The sequence below is a fragment of the Argiope bruennichi genome, chromosome 7, assembly GCF_947563725.1.
Source record: "Argiope bruennichi chromosome 7, qqArgBrue1.1, whole genome shotgun sequence".
Classification (NCBI taxonomy): Eukaryota; Metazoa; Arthropoda; class Arachnida; order Araneae; family Araneidae; genus Argiope; species Argiope bruennichi.
Window position 1 is genome coordinate 4,174,412 of NC_079157.1, and position 24,268 is coordinate 4,198,679.

Here is a 24,268-nt window from a genome sequence, read left to right on the forward strand (position 1 = left end):
TCACTGAAAAAAGTATGCTGATGTGGGAAAGTGCCAAAGTCAAAGTCTCTTTTAGGATTATTGCTTTTAATAATCTTTATTTGTCAAATAACAATTAAGTATTTTTTTCGGTATTAAATAACAGACGCAATAAATAACAATGCAGTAACATTGAACAGTAAAGAACAAGCAACAAAGCTTGCTTATTGTTTAGTAATAACAATAAGTAAGTGGTGGTCCACTTCTGAAATGTTTATTCAATTACGGAAAATCAGACAATTTCTGTATATTTGAGATATAAAGTTTTTAATAGAACAATATTTTTTTGTTAAAGATGGCGTCTTAAAGGCAATTAAAAGTGAAATATTGTGTACGTTAAGCAAATATAAATATCAACTCCGGGCAACAATTTTGCTTTTTTCTTGGTTCTATATATCTTACTATTGTACAAAAATGACCTTCTTCAGTCAATCAATCTAAATTCTCTGGTATTTTGTTTGATTGCCTAGTTTCTACGCAAATGTTTCAGCGGAGCCATGAACTAAATATTTCATCATAACCCCCCCCCCCATTTTAAAGCCTACCCGCAGCCACAGTTACAAAAATTATATTCGTTTCAAGAAAATTCATTTTTTATAATTAATTTTTACTTTCTTGTATAGAAAGTTAACAAAGAAAAAGATTATAATCTTCATAAGATTTTGACGAATCTTCCCGATTTAGAGCGCCTTGATTACAAAAAATACATTTTTATTTTCTCATATACAAAGAGAAAGTGTTATAATCGGCAAAGTATTAAAATTCGAGGCATCGACGAATCTGCACGTTTCAGACATCTCCGAGACCGAAAAAAAAAACACATTTTGAGAATCTTGTCTATCCGTCTGTTCATCCATCCGCTGTGAGCTTCGCTGATGAAATCTGCCATATGGCCTTTTATCCAAATTCATAGATTTTTATTAAATTTTGAACGAAATCTATTGGAAAAAAATCTGTTTGTCTGATCACCTGAATATAATTTAAGACGATAACCATGGAATGAAGATAGCTAAATTGATTAAATTTGGCCATCAAATGTAACGTCTTAGTATTGAATATGTATAAAATTTTGCATTAAAACCATCAAAGTATAAAACTTACTATGTTTATATTTTCACAATCATGTACTCAAGCGCATAATATATGGAATTGGTATGTGATTTTTGTAATTACAAATTCTGTTATAAGTTAAATTTTTATTTTAATAAGTCGAAAAAAGGCATCCACAATACACATTCAGTTTTCTGGTTCTTTTGTATTAATCGTATGGGCAGACTATTGTTCTGTTAAACTTTTGTGCACCAATAGCATATAGTTAATATTATACAAATACATTTATTAGAAAGCGTGAAAGAAAGTGCCGTGGAGATCATTCCCTCTCATTAAATGATAAAAAGGATGTTAAATTTTTGTAGCAAATAAATGTCATTCCTTACCATATTAATGATTTCAATGCAGCTGAAAGCATTCACTTGAAACTTTAATACATAATATGACAGATACTTTGACAAAACCTGATGGAAATTGTCATATTTCATATCATAATTAATTGTGTCGTTGAAAGTTATTAAATATTTGAAATTTTCACAATTAATCTTCTCTTTCCAGCATGTAAAAACCGAAACAGTAACTACACGAAGAGTTAGCAAATTATTAAAAAAAAAATTTAAAAAAAAAACAGTAAAATATACTTACATTTCACGACTTGGATATTTCTGTAGCATAACAAAAAAGAAATAAAAACGATTTATATTTGATACACTTGCAAGAGAATAATGTTTTTAACTAAATGAGTAAGTAATATACAGATGGTTATCAAAATAATGGATACACCCTAGATTTATAAAGAATCCTTTATTAGTATGGTGTATCACCTCCGCCGGCATGTAATACAGCTTGGATTCGCCTAGGAATCGATTTATAAAAGTGTTGAATAGTGTTTAGAGAAATATTGTACCATTCTTCCTGGAGATAGTGTGAAAGTTCTGGTAGAGATGCTGGTGGAGGATATCGATTTCGTATTGAAAGCTCTAAAATAGACTATAATGGTTCGATTATATTGAGGTCGGGAGACTATGAGGGCCCAGGCAGATGTTTAACTTCATCTCCGTGTTCATCAAACCATGATTGGACAAGTCTCGCTGTATAGATAAGTGCATTATCATCCTGGAAAATTCCATCTTTTGCAGAAAACAAAGTTTGCATCATAGGATGACCTGGTCAGCTAAAATTACTCTATACTTCACCCCAGTGATCCTTCCTTTCAGGTTTACGATTGGTCCAGCAGAAAACCACGACATGGAACCCATACCATGGCTACTCATATCATGACAAATGTACCTACATGCTTGACAGCTGGAAGGACACAATCACGATCATATGCTTGTGCAGATGTCCTCCAAAAGTATAAAACGCAATTCGTCAGACGATATTACTTTCTTCCATTTATCAATCGACCAGGTTTTGTGAGCGTGACACTACTGAAGACGATGTTTACCATTAACATCTGTGACAAGTGGCTTGGGAATTGCTGCTCTGACATAAATGTTCTGTTTATGAAGGTGCCTTTTAACCGTAATCACTGGCATTGGGGAATCCAGATGGGTATTGAGCTCTGCGGTCACTACTGCAGTTGTTCGCTTTTTAGACTTTACGATTCGCTTCAATACTGCTTTCATCGAGCTTCTCTTTCAGATAACTATTTTTCTTTGCCAAGCTTGTCTTGCTGCGCTATGTGTATGCTGTCATGACTTTAGACATTGTACCTCAAGAAAAACCCAAAAGTTGGGCTTTCTTGAGGTCACACTTGCTCCAGCTAGACGGGCTTCTACAATTTAGCCTCTTTGAAAATCTGAAATGTTCGACATTCTACGCTTTAAAAAAAAAAAAAAAAAAAAAAAAAAAAAAAACAAGAATTACAGACATTCAATAAAGCTAACACATACTACCAGAATACAAGCATTGCTATTAATAAAAAGAAACTAGTTGCTATTATTATAATAATAGCAACCAACATTAAAATATATTTTAAATATATATAATTAAAATGCATTTTAATGCTTACTAGGCGCATTCAAAAATGTCACTTTTATTCGCAGGTGTGTCCGTTATTCTGATAACCACTTGCATATTACTGTCATCGTTATTCATACCACTGATATAATGAAAAAAGAAGCGTTATTTGAAATCACGCTTTCCAAATCAAGTATGAGTACTTTGATTTATAAAAGAAAAATAATTAGATGATTTTTATTTTCAAAGCTAATGATCGCTCATTTTATAAATGAATATATTCCAAGGTTGTGGCGGATTGTGATGAGCGAGGATAGAACCCGGGACCTTGTGGTTCGCAGCCGAGTAACATGACCACAATACAAAATCAATTGCTCGTATAGCGTAGCTGTTAACTGGCTTATAAGCTTTCACCACAAGGTTATGAAAATATTACAGATTTATTTAACTAAATCAATATATTCATCTCCTTCCTGAACAAAAAGATCTACAAAAGCTTTATTTTTCAATTAATTACGCAAAATCATTTTTGGAAAAACTGCAAAGCTAATCAACGATACAAATTGGGATAAAAAAAATCAGTATATAAAGACGTTTATTAATATTGATGAATTCAGAATTAATGAATAATGTCGAATTATAGATCGGCCTATCAGATGAACTCAAAACTAACAGTCCAATTACTTTAATGATGATGGAATTGCTTTATTGGTTATACGTTGCCTTTGTATATATCCTAATTTCGATCTAAGAGTCCTGTTATTTTTTCCTAAAGCTTGTTTTTTCTATTATTCCAGCTTTGCTTATTCCTGTTGTTCGTTTTCATCAAAAATGTATTATTTTAATATTGATACCATTTGATAGTTATTAGAGTAATTTTGAAACCCAATGTAAAAATTAGGCATGATAATGGAATCTTAGTTTTATCTTTTTCTTCTAACTTTTCATATTCAAAACTGCCTGATTTGACGAAGATCCCAAATGGGTCATTGATTGGTAATATTAAAACTTTGTTTAATCGTATTTTACTGTCAATTTCAATTGAAAACATACAGTAACTTACAAAAAAACCCATTATCAATAAATTGAATATTCATAAAATATTCATTTATTAAAATAATTTCAATCTCGTTTTTACTTATTAAAATTATTTTTATCTACTTCGTTATTTTAATATTAAAACTTTTGCTTAAATTACATTAACTAAGCAGTTTCTTTTCAGAAACTAATGGCGATATTTTTATCTTCTAATTGTGATCTCTAAAGCTATTTCATATATTTTAGGAGATAATGTACCATTTTTTTAAAAAAAACCGTTGTCTTTCAATCTTATGGAATACCATCAGCACCTATGAAGTATTACTGGTCCCATATTTTGGGGGAATTTTGAACTTGCACTTTACCAATGTTTCATCGCTTGCCTCCATCAAATTCAAATATTTTGATGAAAATGAAGTTAACTTTTGAGAATATTTTGGTTCTTTCAAAATATGGTGTTTTTTTCAAAAATTTCGCTGATTCGGTTTTTTAGGAATTGACACACATTCCGTCTATCCTTAATATCTCTTAAACCAATAGATATTGGACAGACATGATGTGATATTTTATGTTCCAGTAGACAACCTTGATATGATGATGCATAAAAATGCAAAACTAGCTTTGTGGAATCGTTTGATAGAAGCTACCAAAGACGTTAGACTTTCTTATTCTTTTATTGACATCACCAAGAAATCTTGAGAGATGTTAAGATTTCCTTTGCCTTATTTAGTTTCTGTGGTTAGTTTTTTTTTTTTTTTTTCAAATTTTATAACAAAAGTATTTTTTTTTCGTATGCTTTTGAAATGCCTTTCAGATTTTTTTTAAATCCAGAAAGTAATAAAACTACACAAATTAAGAAAATATCATTAGGTAGTAAATGTTAAAAACTCACGACACACTACATGATCTTTAACTTCCATTTTTGTATACAGTACACTCTCGAGTATCCAGTTTCAGTAATATCCGACCTAGTTTTCTTTTATCGTAATTAATTGAGGAAGGCAAGACATTGCATTGGCAATATTGGCAAGGTATTGTAAGAGGGTGTCTGCTACCATCCAGCTACGTTTCGTGTGTAAAATACAAGATATTACAGGAAGAGCAGTGCTCTGCTCGTTGTTCAATGTTTCGTCAGTGAGTAACTGCCTCAGTTTTTGCCGCTGTTCATGATTATAACTGCATATATTTCTTAAATTGCATTGTTCGTGGGGTATTCTAAATGTTTTTTTAGTGTATCACAGTGAAGATTTCAAAAGGGTTGACAAACGGAAAAAAAGTATGTGTATTGCATTTAAGTTAGGCATTACAGAATTTATGTTAAAATGTAAACAGTTTATATCCTTTAACTTACTTTTTCTGTAATAAATTTGTGAATCGTGGGGTGCGTATATGAAACTATATAAACATATATAAACTACCAGTACAGAGCCTTCTGTTTTAATTCGACACGTTATCGGCAATTGCTTATATGATTCACCGGGCCTCGTTCACATTCTACGTAGCTTGAGATAAATGGAGGCTTTAGTATTCAATAAGAAGTGAAAATATGCATTAATAACAGTGAGTTTTGGTGTAAAAACTTTGTTTCCTGGTATTGTGGGCAAAAAAATGAGTTCATAGAACTCCGGCCTATCCGGCTGTTTTATTATCCGGTCTGCCCTTTCGCCACATTAGGCCGGATACTCGGGAGTGTACTGTAATTACTTTGCGATAATAAGTTACAGAAGATGGTGAATAAAAAAAAATTTCCAAATTATCTTACTTACCCCAGTTTTAATTATTTCGTTCTTAACTATTTTGTACTTATACTGCAGTTTTCTAAAACAGAAAGAAAAAAATTAAGCATTATTCGAAATTGAAAAATTTTATACTTTAAATAAACCTTTGAATTTTATAATTTCACTCAAATCAGAACCGTTTACAACAGCTATTTTGAAATAAATTTATATATATACTAATAAAATCCTTCAAGATATATATTAAGGAAAATTTTCTATCAAAATCAAAAATATCTAGAAAAATTTCCTACTAATTTCTTGAAAAACTCGAAATAAAAAACTTTTTGGGTTGCATTTGTTTAAAGACAACTTAAATGAAATTCATTGAGGGAAAAAGAAATTCAAAAATTTTTATATGAAGCTTTAATAAATAAACTCATGCAATTCCATCTTAAAAGTGCTCGATGTGATGAAAATGAAAATATTCCATAATAACCAAATAGGAAACAAATGTTAAAATTATTGAAGTGCAAGATATCTGATATTAAACAAAACTATTTTAAAGTTGTCAAGACACGAAAGTATTATTTAGAAAGTTCTGAAACTTTGTGACAGGTATAATAAAGAGATGAAATTTTATTTCTGCAAAGTTCAAAATTTAACCTCAAGAGGACTCTTTTAACGAAATACACATTTACTATTGATTCCTTAGGTATTTCAAATACAATAATTCATATTCATAAAATTTCACAATCCCTAAACGAACTGTTAACTTTTAATGAAGGCATTTAGAAACAACTCTTGGTTTCAGCATTGGCCTCAATTGCTATCGAATAGAGTTGCATTCACTACTCTTAACCGAATCTTACAAGTAAAAAGTTAATTTAACATATAACATGAGAAAAAAACCCAAAATATTCAAGCATCAAAATGCCTTTCGATGTTGACACTCGATACAAATCCTGTCATGAAATTTATCTTCGAATGCCCGAGCAACTTCAAAGCACAATATCTCTAAATAGATACCATTCAATAATTACACTCTATCGAAAGCTTGGTAGGATAACTAATTTTCGAAAAAAATATTTACACTTTAATATATAAGGAACAAAACCCAAATTCTTGTACGCATCACATATTAACTTTTATGTAACATAGAACCCTTCGCAGAAATTTTGTTTGCAATGTGTTTACTACTGCCAATCAGAATGTCATTACGTTTACCAGATCGAGCTGTAAGTTAAATTTTTTCAACCGAAAAGATAATTTCGCAGTAGTTGCGCTATGAAAATATTGAATTTTGAATGGGATGCAAAAAAGTCCATTGACTCTTAAAAATCTTCGATTGATGTTAGCTAAATATGTAGGTTAAGTTAGATTAATTTACTGTTAGATCTGGAAGAGAAAGAAAACAGGTTTCTACAGAAACAACAGAGAAGGTAGCGCTTTAAGTGGAAAAGAATAAAATGTCCAACAAATACTTACAAAGCAAACACAACAAAAATTTCCCAAAAAAAATCTTAATACGCTAACAATTTCTTCCATGAAAAGTAAATTTGATCATAAATGTGTAATGTCTTTACTTTCACAATTGGAAACTTTTTGAAAGTACCAAAAACTTTTTTTTTTCATTTGTTTATAAATAGATATTTTCGCACAATTTTATAAGAGTTGCCGTTCAGAAAAGCACTAAAATTGAATAAATTGAACTTAAAAAATAATAATGGAAAATATCGTAATGCATGGCTTTACTATACAAACAATGAATCGACTCATGTACCCATGATATATTAACTGCCTTCTGGCAATTTAATTTAATTTTAATTGCACATCTGGCAAAATGAGGGGCGAAACGATGTTAATAAACATCATTCAATAATGTACAATATAATTTATAAATGGCGTTACATTTTTCATGTGAGAATGAATTGCAGCTAGTAATGAAATGCCAACAGACTGAAATTCAAGAATCAAAAACTTACTATACACTATTGATAAAATTCCACTTACAGACATTCTGGTTTACAATTCTGCATGCATCTAAGGCGATTCTTTTCCAGCTCGATTTCGTACTCGGGAGTCATAGGAAGTAACTCCAAATCTGAAATGAATCGTTTAAAATTTTAAAAGATGGTATTACAATCATTTTATTCTATTAAAATAATCGAAAAGCGTTATAATTTGAAATGAAAAATTTTCTATCTCTCTGCTATATAAAAAACTTTTATGTAAACATCGTGTTTTATTTGTTTTGATTGGTAGATATCGAGTCACCTGACTCACGACATTGAAAGCTTGTTTTGCCATTGCTGTTTGAAATATTTAATGAAAATTATTATTTCGTCGTAGTAAGTATCTATATTGCCCTTGATGGTGAAATGGTGACATAAAGGAAATGTAAAGCTTTAATTAATAGCATATGAATTTAAAGCAATAATATTTGTTAATTCTACTTTTGGACATGCGCTTCTGGCAACACTAATGAATAATTTTCCGGTTTGTTTACCTTTTTCTAGTAACGGAAATTTTCTTCTTTCGTCTAGCAATCGTCTGAATACCTATGCAATGCATGTGTAACCCTACATTGGTATTAATAGTAATGGGGCGTCCAGTGATAACAGAAGAAAGAAATAATGCGAAGAAAGACGGAGCGAGAATCTACCAATCTGAAAAGAAACCTGACCATGAAGCTTCAACATTGGTGGCAAAATGTTTCTATCAATATTTAGATATTGGAGATATGAGCAAAGAATATTCTCATTTTGGGGCTTTGAACTTTGAATCGGAAGTAGGTCGTATGGCAAATGCATGTTGTCATCATGGGAAGATTAAGCTTCCAACATTGAATGAATGACTAGTGAAGTTTAAAAACTTCACTAGTCATATCGATCACATAACAGTATCGGACAACAACGGGGATGGCACATTTTAAATATATACGAAATGTTCTATAAAATGACATCATCTTCATCAGGGCATTTGGATTTAAACCCTAGATACAAATGCAAAAAATTGGCAACAAGCAAAATCAAATTATCAGCGGAGTCTTTAATACTGAATATTGAAAATACCCGTCTAGATATAATCTGTCAAATTTGCCAAATATTTAAATAATTTTATTTAATTTTCGAATGAACCTATAATAAACCATGTCTGTGCTCTAGTTCAGAATCTTTTGCTTGTAGCGCATCATTGAAATCGGCTTTCGTCGAAATAGACATGCGTCAAAAAATCGGTAAATGAAAGGATAGGTGGATAGATAGAATATAACGAAATCCATCTAAATTAACTTTTTAGGATATGAAAGTACTTTCCAGCCTTAATGCATTCACATCGTTCTAGCGGGTTCAAAGGCTTTTAGTATATCGTGAATTTCATTTATCGTAATTCATATATCGTAATTTATATATAGTCATTTATAGTTATCTTCTCCGTTATTTTAATATTAAAACTTTTGCTTAAATTACATTAACTAATCAGAAACTAATGGAGATATTTTTATCTTCTAATTGTGATCTTAAAAGCTATTTCATATATTTTGGGAAATAATGTACCATTTTTTAAAAAAACTGTTGTCTTTCAATCTTATGGAATACCATCAGCATCTATGAAATATTACTGAAAGAATAGGTGGATAGATGGAATATAACGAAATCCATCAATATGAACGTTTTAGGATATGAATGTGAATTTCATTTATCGTAATGTATACACCAGTCATTTATAGTATATAATACTTATATAAAGAAGTGTAAAGAACTAGGTTAACATTCTGCTGCATTCTTTTGCAGCCAACCAGCCGGGAGTAGAGCAGTAAATATCATAATACCAGTATTCTGTTCATTTCAGTTTGAGAAAACGGCCATCTAGATTTCGTTTCACTGGCAGACGAATTCATCTGCATATCCAATATTCGGTCTCATCGATAACTAAAATCATTTTAAGCATATATTTGATAAATAATTTTTTCTCTTGTAAGTAGTTTCGTTAAAAACAGCCACATTATTCTTAGAATTTAAGTATGTTATCTATATTTATTTGATATTTAATGATATTAAATATATTTATTCAATATCATATAATAACTTTCAAATAAATTTATATTTATAATTTATGTATTTGTATATATGTAATTTGCTATTCCCAATATTAGTTTTCGAAAAATAAATTTTTTGCTTTTTGCAAAAACGAATTTCTTGCTTGTTTTTCGAAAAACGAATTTCTTGCTTTTCCGGAACGAACACTACAATTTAGAAATTTTAAAGTAAATGAAATCAAATTCCTTTTAAGCACTTTAATATAAATAACACATTTTGTAATTTCAATTAAAACTATAAATTCAGATTCCATTGAACGTAATGCATTTTTGATGTATAGCTTTCCAAGATATTAGTATATTTTTAAAGAAAGGCAATGTATCCGCTAGTAGAATGTCTCCCTTGTAACTTGAATCGCAAACTATTGACTGATGACATGGTTAACATGGTATTTAAGGTATCAGACAAATCTCAACATATAAGATATATTAACAACAACAATCCAATGAGGATAAGTGTATCGATTATAAAATTGTGATATCATGCAAACGACAATATCCGGTCGGGACCTATTCACAATAAAATATAAAAGTCTAATGAAGGTTCCATGTGATATTTGTCTCTTCAGATGTATCTCATTTTCGTTTATTCTATCTGGTAACCTAATTTAGTGTAACCTGTCTTATAGACAAATTTTTGAGTCTTATCATAAACGTATTTATGCATGTATTCTAATGTAAGTACGATTTTCCTATTTGTTCAAAACTTACACCAAAAGCATTTTTAACTGACCCAATTCTGTTATTTATAATCTTTGATACTTCTAATTGAGATTTCGAGATCACTCCACAGTTTACCGAAAACAACGTCTGACTTTGGCAAGGAGAGAGTATTAAATGAGAATGCTTTAAGTTAAAGTAACAATCAGAAATATTGTAAAGCTCAAAATCTATCAACCTCTTAATTTTTGTCTAACAGTTAAGGTACTACCAAGTATTTAAAAGATTGTATTTTTTTTAAACATTTTTAGAGGAAATTTTTTTAGGATATGAAGGTTTAGAAAGTTTACAGGAAGGTAGCATTTCATTTATTAACTTGTGTACATTTTCACTGCTAATTACAATTTTTAAGATATGCGAATATTTTAGAATGGTACGTAGATAATCGATTACATTTTTTTCATATATAGCTGTGAGAAATATCCATTTCATATAACAGATAATTCAAAACATTCTATATATTCGATCATACATTATAATTCATTTTTGTAAAACGATTCATTCAGAAAATCTATGAGTATTTTAGTGTCATTTCTTTGTAGTGGAGAGATGCAAACTTTAGAGAAATTTTTAATAATAGATGATCATTAATGGATTCTTCCTCGAAACCTTTTTGAATATTATAGTAAAAAGTGGAAATAATTATGTTTCGTTTTTTTATTTTTACTAAAATTTCAAGCTCGAAAAAAAAAAAAAAGTTAACAGAAGAACCTTTAAAACCCCACGCCTATCATTCTGAAAGCTGAGGAGTTGCAGAATTCTGGTCAGCAGCGCCCTCTCTTTACAAATGAAAGACCGGAATAAATGTATTTTGTTGCTGCACTTGAGTAGTGGCACAAATTGATATTGCCTACTATTCTTTCGCATTGCCATTCTTTCCTTCATGAAACTATACTTTGTTCTTGGGCGTGCACAGCGATGGAAATACTTTTCGGGAGTTCCGTCTTGGCAAGTATAATTTTTTTTAGTCTAAATGCTGAAAGCTTTAAAAGTAATAATATTAGACTGTTAAAAACTTTAGATACCTCTAGCAAAAGTAAATAAATGAATGGTTAGATTTATTTACGGGACAATTAGAAATTTGGGGGGGGGGGGGGCTCTGTCAAGTGTAGCATAATTTTTTCCTAAAATATAGATATCAAACTTCTGTTCCTGCTTGCACTGATGGATTACGCTAAGGGTTCCAATTTTTTATTAAAAAAATTCGTATTATTGAGTTGAATATTAGCTACAGTAAATATGGCTGTAGCCAATTTCAGAAACCTTTGAACAAACAAATAATATTGAGTTGTTTTTTTAAGTGGAATATCTAGGGATGTTCTTAGCTTATTAATTTACCGCTTAAACATTAAAATTACGATATACTTACCATCATACCAGCACAAATCACTTGCTGACAAGATCATGGTCATTACATTGTCACATCCCCTCATTGCTTTCATGAAATCTGATCTGCACATTTCAAGGCACATCTGGAATGTATTATTATTTGTTAATTATAAGTTTTCTTTGTTGATGAGTTGTTTCATTTGAATTTTTTCAAATACAATGAAGTACAAGAGGAATGATATATGAGAAAATAGTAGATACGCTCGGTGTCTATTTGGTCTACGGTGTTCAACGTAAGGGGAACAGATAGAGATACAAACATATTTAACAACATATGCTGCTCAAAAAATTTAAAAAATCGCTCATTTTTTAAAAGAAATATATGTGTCATAGTTATTTTTTTAGAAAAATTAGAATGTTATAAATTGCATGGCAGTATAAACTCTTCTTTATAATTTTTTTCATTTATTTTAATAAATAAAATGCTACCTCAAACATTTATGGTGATTTTAATAATTTCAATACTTTTGAGACAATCACTATTCGCAAACTGTCAGAGAAGGTCTTATCCGAGTTATAATGTAGTTTCATAGTATAACCATACAGTAAATTTCATTGGATTCATGTTGAATGTTAGCAACATGCTAGCTATTCCAAACGCTAGATATCCTATTCAAATACCCTTTTCCAGCAAAATCAACAAGTTACACGATTGTGATCTTTGTTACCTTTTAAAATTAACGTATAGTCGGTGGTTCCAACATTAGCTAAGACAGAAGGTTAAAAAATATCTTTTCTGAACTCTGTATTAAATAGCATTTCAAAAGATGTACATACCAGTACATGCTCCTGAACATATTCATATCAAATCAGTAGTTCACAATCCGGATTATATGACTTTTTCTGTGTACAATTTAAATTATCTTTCAAAATCATTACGTATAAGAAAATGTAGCGTCTATCTGGATCCTAGGATAATTTTGAAATGAGGGATTCATGAATGGAAATTTGACAGAACTCTATGTTGGCTCAAATGCAAACTTTTTGCCTCATTTCTTCTCGCTATACATAATTTATGGCTAAAGAAATAGAAATAAAAAAGATACTTTCATATGAGTCATACAGATAAGGTCATACAGATTCATACAATTTATGTCGACACATCTCGAGCTAGCACACTGGAAAAGGCTATTTTTTAGAAAAGTAGGTTTCCTTTTTCTATTTTAATGGATTGTTGTGAACATGACGATTCTCGGCTTTGTTAATGCCGAGAATGCTCCCCTTTCTGAGAGCATCTCTAGTATTTTAGAATCGGTTTGCAAAAATTTACTTTTTTGAACATTTTTTTATCTGCAAATTACTTTCTTTGACGTCATTAAAGCTTTTTTTGCATATAATTTTTTTGTCCAATGTTATTTCAGCATTGCTAGCAGATTCAGTAAATTATAATAGATTTTACACGTTAGATAAGAAACATATTTCAAGAACAGTTCCTTTTATTTTTTTCTTATTGTATTCTTCTGAACAATGAGATGTTTGAAACCTCGAAATTTATCAATGCTCAGTATTACTTCCTTAATCAATCATAATTTTTTGTTTAAATATTTCGTATATGAGGAATTAAAAGTACCAACAATTTATTTTTATTGCAGACTTTATAAATATTTTTATACCATAATAACTTAAAATTTGTGTTTCAGGTACAAGAAAACATTCCAATAAATCTTAGAATAGTTTATGTATCAAGTATGTATAAGTGATAGTTTTTTAAGTTATATTTATGCTTAACGTTTACTGATTAGCTTCCTCTTAAGCTGCTACTTTTTGCCTTGTTTCTTCTTTTCCTCGACGACAAGCTGTTTGTTTATAGCTTCTCATGAATAGCCATAAACACCACATGTTGACCGGGTGTAGTGACCATTAGATGGATGGTACGCTGTGGTACCCGGCGTGTCAATCGGGTAACTAGGCATCTGAATGGTTAGTCTGTTAGGGATTATGCAAAGATATCACTGTTTCCAGAGGGGATTCATAGGGTTCTATTTACCTTTTTAATAGACAGAAGTAGTAGTTAAAAATCGCGCGAAGCAGTTACCTTTTCAGTTTAATGTCTAGAGAATTTTCAATGAAACTGCGAATTTAGGATGCCGGAACTAGAAACTGCCTTATCTCAACACCAATCCCGGTCCAGATGGAGTCACATATGATATGCCAATTGAATACAAATTTTCTTTCCAAACTGTTATTATCGTTCAACATAATCTGACTGAGCAGAAGTATCCTTCGCAATGGCAGAAAGCTATTGTGGTTCCAAAAACCTGGAAAATATCCATCCGACTTTCTGAATTACCAATCAGCAGCTCCGATGAGCTGTCTCTGCAAGACCAGAATGCTTGCTCAATTCGTTTAATTTGTGAATTAAAGAAACATGGATGCATTTCCTCGTTTCATAGTATAGAAGTCGACTGTAGAAGAGAGTCAAACTATAGAAGTCGATCTATTTTTCCTAATTTTGTCTTATTAAAAACCCAAATTTTAAATATATTTTTAGGACAAAGTACCTTGTCTTCAATTTCTTCGATATAATGAAAGTATATGACCATTACGGTATATTTTTAACGCTTTTTAAACTCTCTTTAGGAAGAGTCTATAAATTTAAAAAAGATATTTTATCTTTTCAAACTTTTAGAGTTTACATAGGAAACTTTTATTCTAACTGTTTGATTCAAGCTGAGGATGTTCAGGGAAGCCTCTTCAGTGTTCGATTTTTTATCACTCCCCTCGGCCAAATCCTAGATCAATTGTCCTCATTTGTCTATGGAAGCCTTTATGTTGATGATCTGTATATCTCATGTCATAGAAACAATACGAATTTAATGCAGAGACGATTGCAAAATGCAGTAAATGAATTGGTGGCTTGGTGCATAACATTGGGTATGTCATATCTCCTGAGAAAAGTCATTGCATCTACTTCGGAAAGAAAAGAAATTTGCATTTGTATCTTTTTGTACACATTCGAAATGCATTATTCCGGTGGTGAATGGCGTTAAGCTCTTGGGATTGATCTTTGATTGGATACTCACCTCCTTTCCCCATAATTTATATTTTCGAAAAAAGTGTGAAAAAATCTTTAAATATGTGAAAGATACCCTCGTAAACACTTTAGGGTGCCAATAGAGCCTCTCTACAAATTTATCAAGCAATCATTCTTCCACGTATCGATTATGGTGGCATGTTGTATGGGTCCATCCATTCTGAAGTTTTGAGTCGTTTGGGTATCATCCATCACTCATCAAAAGTCTGTCTCAAATTACCTCATAAGTCATATAACTCTTCTAGTTGGTCTTCGAATACTGTATAGTGTCCGTGTCTCTCATATTTTTCCATTCAGTGACAGAGGAAAATTACTCACGCATGACTCGGATCTTTCAAACGTCACCGTCAAAGCGGTTGATTAATTTTGCTTTCCTGCATGGGATGAAACACAGTTTTCTTTATCGTACCCATTTTCAGGATTTAATGAATTCACAATTGCTTTTGTTGTTTTCCAACAGCATTCTCAGTATCATTTCTGTCAGTATTCTTCTTTCGTACCAGTTTTTTAAGATGATTCGAAATCAGATGGACATGTTGATAGTGGCATAATTCTTCCATCTGATATACTGAGCTATCGCCTGCACAACTATTCTTCTTTAATTACAGTTGATTTGGTAGCAATTTTTTTTTTTTTGTGATCTTCAGGAAATTACGCTTGCTACTCAGAGTGATTTTATTGTTTATACTGACAGTATGAGGGCTTTGGAAATACTTTCACATTATCACACTCGGACGTATCCAATTTCCATCCGAATTTCGTTTATTTTACGACTCTTGGAGATTGGAAAATTCAGAGTGATATTTTATTGAATTTCAGCTCTTTTCGGTATTGACCGGAAAGGAAACAGCAGAGAGTGCTAAACAGGCAACATTCTTTCTGACACTTGCTCCATATTGATGTGAACAAGTCCATCGTCAGGTATTTCTATTCTATTTGGCAGAAGGCGTGAAATCTAGGGGTTCAAAACAAGTTATATTGTATGAAACCCACAAATGGTTCATGTTCCATTCTCCTTGTATGATATGTTGATGTGAAAATGACTTACCTTCGTATAGGACACACTCGTTCACACATTTTCATATTCTTTATTTTGGCTAAAGAGTGCCGATTTTCTCAATGCCATATTGATTTTTATGGGAAATATTTTCATTTGAATGTCCATTTTTTAATTATCCCTTCCATTCCCAGAATGCCCATTATATAATTTTGGGCAGCATTTTTTTTTTTATTCATGACTTAAAGAGTAAGAAATTCCACCTAAATGATTTTAATTTTTCAAATATGCCAAAGATTTTGCGTGCATTTAATTCTCTACTTCATTTTGATTATTTTTGTATCTTTTAAATTTGATATTGTAAATTCTTTTTATCACCTGTGCAACATTGCCTTTTCAAATTTTGTATTTTTACTGATTTTTTTTATTATATCAATTACTATATTCTTGTTGTTTCAAATACTACTGTTCCTTTTAATCATATACTTGGCGCAATTTAGCTAACATTGGTTTTTGCGCCACAAATCCCTAAACAGAACAAAATCTATAGCTTTTAATAATGAAAGAAAATCACGCGATTGAATATTTAATGAAAAATGGAAACATTTGGAATTTAAGGGCAATAATTTAATATTTTGTTCGAAAGTAAACAAAAGAAATATTTTTTTAAAAAATATCGAAATTAATAGACACATTTGCAAGATTATTAAATTGGTGTCAGTAAAAAGATAATTTTTGAAATTTTTAAACATTTTAAAATTTAGTTTTGTTTAGGAATATTTTATGAAGCTATCACAGAAAACTACCAAATTTCAGCTTAATTTTTTATTATTAAAAATTATAATTAAACTTTCAAAAACATCGCTCTGATGTGTATTTTCACTTTCCAGGACTTATATGAATCAAAATTTGTAGATGGAGGTCAAACAATCTGCCGTGTGCAGCACCAATACACACATACATTCATCCTTCATATTAGTAGAGAAATATCATGAGGATTAAAAAAAATTCCATTGCAAAAATGCATGTTTTTTTTCTTGCCGTACATAAACTACATTCTTTGTTCAAATCTTTGAATTGAAAATGATTCACCTGATAGGAGTTAGGATTGGTGAAATTTTTTGCATCTTCTGAGGGTCCGTTATCTCTGCAGCTAGTTCGGTACGGAGGAGGAAGAAGGTGTTCTTCCTTTTCCTGTAAAAGATTATTTTAAATGCTCAAAGGCAGTGTAAATCATACACACACCATATCATTGGATTTCCAGAGAAATGCTATATTTGCTGTTTAATACATCTGATTAAGAATGTCACACTGTGTAAAAGAATAGACAAATGCCTGCACTTACCAGCTGAACGTAAATATCGTATTTATACCCGGACTTGATGGCGTGGCCCTCGACTACTGCATTAATGGGAATAAATGGCGAATGAATGCCAAGGAACACTTGAGGCCTATCTCTTGGATCAAATAACGCTATTCTGTGAGTCATCACGTCATAGAAAGTAATGAGAACCTCATTCTTCCAGTTCGTATCTATGAAAACATGATAGATATAGACACTTAAATATGACGCATATGTCCCTGCATGATACATATTCTTGCAGTATTAGCAGCAAATATAAGAAAATTGAGATTAACATAGGTTATTTAAGATCTATTTAAAGCAATCAGTAGATCTTCAAACTGCGTTGTAAAACTTTTGGAAAACAATTACTTGTTAAAGAGTTTTACTAAAATTGAAAACATTCAGTCAATTGCATTAACTTCTAATTTCACTTAAAATATAAAAAAGAAAATATAAAGAATGGTTATTATTAAAGTACAAGTATTTGAAACACTAGAAGAAAAACTACTTGGAATGAGTTGAAGAAAGTTGGTATTTCTTATATTTAGAGCATGGGGAAAGGAATTACGGAATTTAAAAATATAGTTTTTTTTGGGGGGGGGATAGATGGTATTGTAGGTTATTAAAGCAATTTTTTTTCTTTCTTTACTATGTCAAAATGTCTATCACTTCAGTTTTAAAAATATTTTGCGAATAAACGTGATGTGTCTAAATACAGCCATGATTTTATCGAAGGTAGAAGGTTATTAACTCCTTAACTGTTTTATTTTCTTTACTATCTAATACGATGACACTTTCCGTTTTAGGAATATTTTCTTATTTTGATTCAAATGGAAATCCATTGAATACTTGACTTATCTATGAAATTCGAAATAATTTTAATGTTGAATTATAATCATTATGAATGGTTTAATTTTTGCTCATAACTATCAAAATTCGATAAATCGATGCACGCATGGCACTCGGTCAAAACAGTTAAGCGGTTAAGCGGTTACCAAAAGAATGGCAATTATACTGCTGCTTAAAGATTTGAGAAGAGAACCTATGTTTTGAAGAAACTGATTAGTGGATTTGAATCTACAGGAGATTTTGGAATACTGAAACAAAGAGTCCTCTATTTCCCTGTGCCTTGGAAATAGAGGCCAACGTTCTGTAAATCAAGAAGTTGTGGAAAAAAGTGGGGAAGCAACTGATTCAAGGTTAATGAATCAGCGACATATAAGCGCTAGAAGTGTAGCAAGAACTTTATAAATATTATGGCCGATCGTGCTATGGCACGAATTTTAGTTATTTAATCATATTGATTTTTATTGCAATGTCCAGTACTCAGGTGACCGATTAGTAATTAAAATCTTCTCTCTCCTCAAGTTTTGATCTTAATTTATAACAGATGCACTTTTCTTCATCTAAAAATTTAAAGTGTGACAGTTCAACCTGATCTTTTTGATATTATATTCCTGAGAACTTTCAAAAGTGAGTATTTGAAGCATTGCATAATCTTTTTTATTCATTAAAGCTACTCTCGAACTGATAAGGCAAGATACATTCGAATGCAAAAATGTATTCAGAATTGGTATAGGATTTGTATAAATTCAAGAGTATAAGTTCAGGTTCGCACATGCGAACTAGTGCCGTCTCTCTCCTCTCAAGCGAGAACATGAGATACTTGAATCGATCGCTTTACCAGATGATTTTAAAGAAATCTCCTTTTTAAGTTCAATCTGCAAAATCGTTTTCAGAAGCCTTGTAGAGAAATTGAATTACTAAGCTTGGTTTCCCTGAAACTTTACTAATCACAGCCCGATAGTAATAGCACTGAAAGTAGACTTGTGTGCAGCTTGTCGAAATATCTCAGGGTTCATTACACCAGAACAAATGTTTTTCATCCTACGATCAACGGTATTGCCGCTCTTAAAACGATAACTGAACCAATTCAACAAAAAAATGGCATGAAATTATTTAAACTGTTTGTGTTTGGGATGGTTTTGTTTTGTTTTGTTTACTGGCGCAAGAGCCATATCTGGCTATACTGCGCCAATCAAATGGTAAAGTATAAAAGATTTAAAAAAAAAAACACTCATTTATTAAATTATAAACACTGATGGGTAAAAATAATATTGCTTAAATATGACGTTAGAAATTATTTTAGCAATTTAAAATTTAAAACAATGATACATGAAAATTTGATGCAATTATGTAATGTACATGAACTTAAAAGAATGCTCCTCAAAAACAGAATAAAAAAAACTGCTAAATGCAAGTAAAAAAGCCAATAGCTCTTAAGAATTTAAAAATGTTTGGGTGGTATTTTTCACCCACCAAGTCTTTCAATGTTGAAGACGAATTAAAAAATTGAGCACGATAAAAATTATAAACAGGACATTCAATTAAAATATGGCGAATAGTAAAATGTACTCGGCAGCTGCTGCACATAGGTGCATTTTGGCCAAATATAAGATGCTTATGAGTGAAACGTTTATGCCCTATACGGAGACGAGTCAACTTAACATCCATCTCACGTATAGGATGAACAGGCCAAGAAACAATGTTCGTTTCAACAGAATGTAATTTATTTCTGATCTGCAGATCCCATGATTTTTGCCAAATAGAAAAAAAGTGATAATCAATAAACCTTTTGATGTCACTAAAGGGAAGTGCTATACTTAAAAAGGTCACTGCAGATTTTGCAGTCAAATCTGCCTTCTCATTCGAAGATACCGACATGACTTGGAACCCAACAGAAATTTATTTTAAAGCCATCATTTTTCAAAAGTCGCAAGGTAAATAAAATTTTAATCGCAACCGGATGCATCCGATTGTGATAGTGTGAAAGTGTCTCCAAAGCACTCGTGCTATCGGTATAAATGACAAATTGGCGCTGTTAAGATGATCTAATTTTCTGGAGGGCACAGAAAATTGCTACTAACTCAGCTGCAAAGAAGGAGCAGCAATTATGAAGACGGTGGCTCAGTGTATCAGATGGAAGTATGATTCCACAACCGACATGACAGTCTGATTTCGAGCCATCCGTGAAAATTGGGGCAAAAGTAGAGTACCGATAGCGATGATATAAAAAGATTTGATGGAGAACAACAGTAGCTGTTGAGGATTTATCGAATCCAAGAAAAGGATTCAAATAAGAAAATTGCGGGATATCCCAGGGTGGGAAACTAAGGAAATCCACAGCTCTAACACGAATATCGTTAAGGTCCGAGTCATGAAGGAGTATTTTGGTTCTCTCAAGAAAGGGGAGCATGTTCGAAGGACGAGCATTATACAGTCGATGAAGACCAACTGGTACTGACAATTGGCCTAAAGGATGTTTGAGAAAAGATTTTATTCGAAAATAAAATATGGCAGAGAATTTCTTACGCCTTAAACATAGAGGTAGCTGATGGCATATGACGTATAGGCTTTCAACCGGAGAAGTACGGAATGCACCTGAACAGATACGCAAAGCAGAATGGTGAATGGTATCCAGTCGCCTCAAAACTGATGAGCAGGCGGAACCATACACCATACACCCATAATCAATTCGGGAAAGAATTACCGCTTGGTAAATACGGAGTAAGGAGGATCTATCGGCACCCCAAGATGTTTTCGAGAGCACTTTTAAAATGTTCAATGATTTTTCACACTTCGTCCGCAAATATAAAATATGAGGAAGAAAGGTGAGCTTCCGATCGAGAATCACTCCCAAAAACCGTACCACAGGGATTTGAATATTCCGAATACATATATTCGGATCAAGGTGAAGCTTTCTTTTCCGGAAAAAGTGGACGCATCGGCTCTCCTCCGGAGAGATAGTGTGCCCATTGTTATCGCACCAAGCTATCAATTTATCCACGGCGGTTTGTAAATGTTGTTCAATTAAATTCATATCGCTATCTTGGCATGAGATTTGCAGATCATCAACGTAAAGACTGGCATGTACAGATGGAGGTAAAATTGTTAAAATTTGACTAAGATGGACGATAAAAAGCGTGACACTGAGGACACTTCCCTGCGGAATTCCCTCAGCTTGAATAAAAGAATCGGAATGAAAGTTACCTACACGAACTCTAAAATTCCGATAAGATAAAAAGTTCTGTTAAAATATAGGTAGGTTTCCCCTAAAACCAAGGTTATAAAGTGTTGAAAGTATGCCAAAGCGCCAAGCGCGGTCATAGGCTTTTTCTATATCGAAAAATATGGAGACAAGGTGGTTCCTCTTAACGAATGCGTTGCGTATCTGGGTTTCCAGTAAAATGAGGTTGTCAAAGGTAGAGTGACCTCTACGGAAGCCACTTTGCAACGGGGGAATGCATCCTTGTTTATCCAATTCAAAGATAAGACGAGCGTTGACCATGCGCTCAAAGGTCTTACAAATGCAACTTGTTAGAGCAATTGGCCTGTAGTTTAGAGGATTTGAAGATTCCTTGCCAGGTTTTAGGATTGGAATCACAATATCTTCACGCCATTGTAATGGGTACTTCTGTTCCGTCCAGATTCTATTAAATAAAAATAGTAAGTTAGAAAGTGAATTTTTATTCAAATTTTTATTTATATGTGATTCCATCTAGCCGAGGACTTGTATCATGGGCACGAGACAAGGCGGCTTTTAATTCAAACATCCTGAACTCACAGTTGTATGAATACGAACTTCGGTCATTAAAATGCAATGACAATCGTTCCGCTGGATTCTTAATTGCCAGAAATTCAGGACTATAAGAATCCAATGCGGAAACCTGTGCGAATGCATGACCAAGAATATTGGCTATATCTAATGGGAAAGAGTGCATCTCAGTTCCGGTTTTTAAAATAGGGATGGATGATTCACTATAAATCCCATTAGCAGCCTTTACTTTCCTCCATAAATATTTACTGGAAGTAGAAGATGTGATTGATGATATAAATTTTATCCACGATTCTCTTTGACTACGTCGGCGAATGCGGCGAGCAAGCGCTTTGGCTCTTTTAAAAGCGACAAGATTCTCTGTTGTTGGGTATCTTCTAAAAATATTCCACATTCCTTTTTATTCTTATGGCTGTCGTGGCATTCTTTATTCCACCACGGTTTGCAAAACTTCCTTAGAAGTGGGAAAGATTTTGGTATGGTGTTATTAGCGGCTTTTATAATTGTTTGAACGACATGTTGAACTGCTTCTGTGATGTCTCAAATACTGACCATAGCCTGTGAGATGTCTGCTGAGTGCATAAATGTATCCCAGTTTGCTCGATGGAATAAGAAACGTGGAGGACGAAGGGTCATATTTTCTCCTTCAGCATACAAGACAATAACTGGAAAATGATCACTATTGTATAGATCATTGCTGACTGAAAAGGTCAGCAACGGCAAGAGTTCAGGGGAACATATGGCCAGATCAAGTGTATGAAAGCTACGTGTGGGTCCATGGAAATACGTTCTCTCTTCAGTGTTGAACAGGCAGAGACAGTTGTTAGAAATGAACTGCCCAATTTTCCGCCCTCGAGAGTTTGTACAATCTGAACCCCACAATGTGCTATGTCCCTTAAAGTCGCCCAGTAAGAGAAATGGTGAGGGAAGCTGGTCCACTAGGTTATCAAGATCTTGCTGGCATATAACTCCGTGAGGTGGTAAGTAAAGACAGCAGATTGTGACTAATGTCCGTACATGAACTTGTACAGCCACAGCCTGTAGAGATGTATGTAGAGTTAGAGGTGAAGATACAGACACCTCCAGAAATGCGAGATTCTGTGTCTGCATCTTTCCGCACACAGCTGTATCCGCGTAGTTTAATAGGAATGCTTGGTGTCAAAAAGGTTTCTTGAACACCAAGACAAACGGGATGAAATTTGTTAAAGGTGGACTTGATGTCAGGAAGTTTGGACCGAATGCCACGACAATTCCATGAAAGGAAGGTACCCATTAAGAGAGTTTTGTATTAGGAGAGAGGTCGCTATCAGTTGTTTGAGTTGGTGAAACATCGCAACTCATTTCTAATTCATCGTCATCCCCTTCAGATGGATGGACTTCAATGATATCGGGACTTTTGGGTGGGCCACCAAAAATGGATGTTAAATCCTTATGGACGATACCCTGCGTCGCCAGTCCCAGTGCGACGGATTTCTGTGTTTTTGATAATTTTAATTTTGAAGGCAGCTGTATTGACGAAGAGCCACGTTTTGCAAGCTTTAGTTTCAGTGAATTTTGGGATTTTGAATTCGATTTCGATTTAGCAGGTTTGATGTTGTCAGGAATATTTTTTGCAGTAGGTTCAGTTTCAGATTCAGAGGATTTATCTGTATTTTTGTTTTCAGTGGAGTATTTAACACAATTCTTACAAGAACAATTTGTACAAAAAGATTTTCTTGCTACAGATGCATATTTTAAGCCAGGTGAGGGTGTTTGAGCTAGAACTTTCTTTCTAGCTTCAGGATAGGATAAATTTTCTTTCGTTTTTATTGCTGTTATTTGTTTTTCTTGTTGCCAACGTTCACAATTTCTAGAAAATGAAGTATGATTACCTCCGCAGTTTACACATTTTTCGGGTGCACAACACTGCTGGCTATCATGGCCTTTTTCTGCACAACGGGCGCAAGTGAGAGTCCCGCGGCAGTTAGCTTTCGAATGACCGAAACGCTGGCATTGAAAACATCGTAGAGGATTTGGGATATATTGTCGTACGGGTAATTTTATGTAGCCTGCGTTTAAAAATTCTGGTAGCTTCGGACTATGAAAAGTAATAATATAATGTTTTGTGGGAAGGAATTGCCCATCCCTGCGAATATTAATCTGGCGTACATTTGTCACTCCTTGTGGCTTGAGTTCCATAGTTATTTCCTCAAGAGGAACGTTAAACAGCTCTCCACATGTAATTACACCTCTTGAATAGTTAAGTGACATGTGAGAGCTAACAGTGACAGGTATAGTTGCCAAAGC

The 24,268-nt window shown here is 32.7% G+C and overlaps 2 protein-coding genes across 2 annotated transcripts; both read right to left on the reverse strand.

The window, feature by feature from the left end:
• Positions 1-1,709: 1,709 nt before the first annotated feature.
• On the reverse strand, positions 1,710-17,511 carry LOC129974976 (uncharacterized). Its single transcript, XM_056087809.1, has 6 exons — positions 17,368-17,511; positions 17,115-17,216; positions 11,972-12,074; positions 7,797-7,887; positions 5,835-5,886; positions 1,710-1,733 (listed from the first exon to the last, which is right to left on the reverse strand). The coding sequence occupies exons 1-6, from the start codon at positions 17,509-17,511 to the stop codon at positions 1,710-1,712; spliced, it is 516 nt and encodes a 171-aa protein (XP_055943784.1).
• A 5,011-nt stretch (positions 17,512-22,522) lies between these two features.
• LOC129974977 (uncharacterized) lies at positions 22,523-23,092 on the reverse strand. Its single transcript, XM_056087810.1, has one exon. The coding sequence runs from the start codon at positions 23,090-23,092 to the stop codon at positions 22,523-22,525; it is 570 nt and encodes a 189-aa protein (XP_055943785.1).
• Positions 23,093-24,268: the final 1,176 nt, after the last annotated feature.

Bases quoted from the DNA above. Each gene is read 5' to 3' on its own strand.
- LOC129974976 (XM_056087809.1), bottom strand. From the start codon at position 17,511: ATGACTCACAGAATAGCGTTATTTGATCCAAGAGATAGGCCTCAAGTG. The intron at 7,888-11,971 runs GTAAGTATATCG...GATTCATTTCAG, and splicing joins TGATTTGTGCTGGTATGATG to ATTTGGAGTTACTTCCTATG. The intron at 5,887-7,796 runs GTAAGTGGAATT...TTTCTGTTTTAG, and splicing joins AATTGTAAACCAGAATGTCT to AAAACTGCAGTATAAGTACA.
- LOC129974977 (XM_056087810.1), bottom strand. From the start codon at position 23,092: ATGCAGACACAGAATCTCGCATTTCTGGAGGTGTCTGTATCTTCACCT.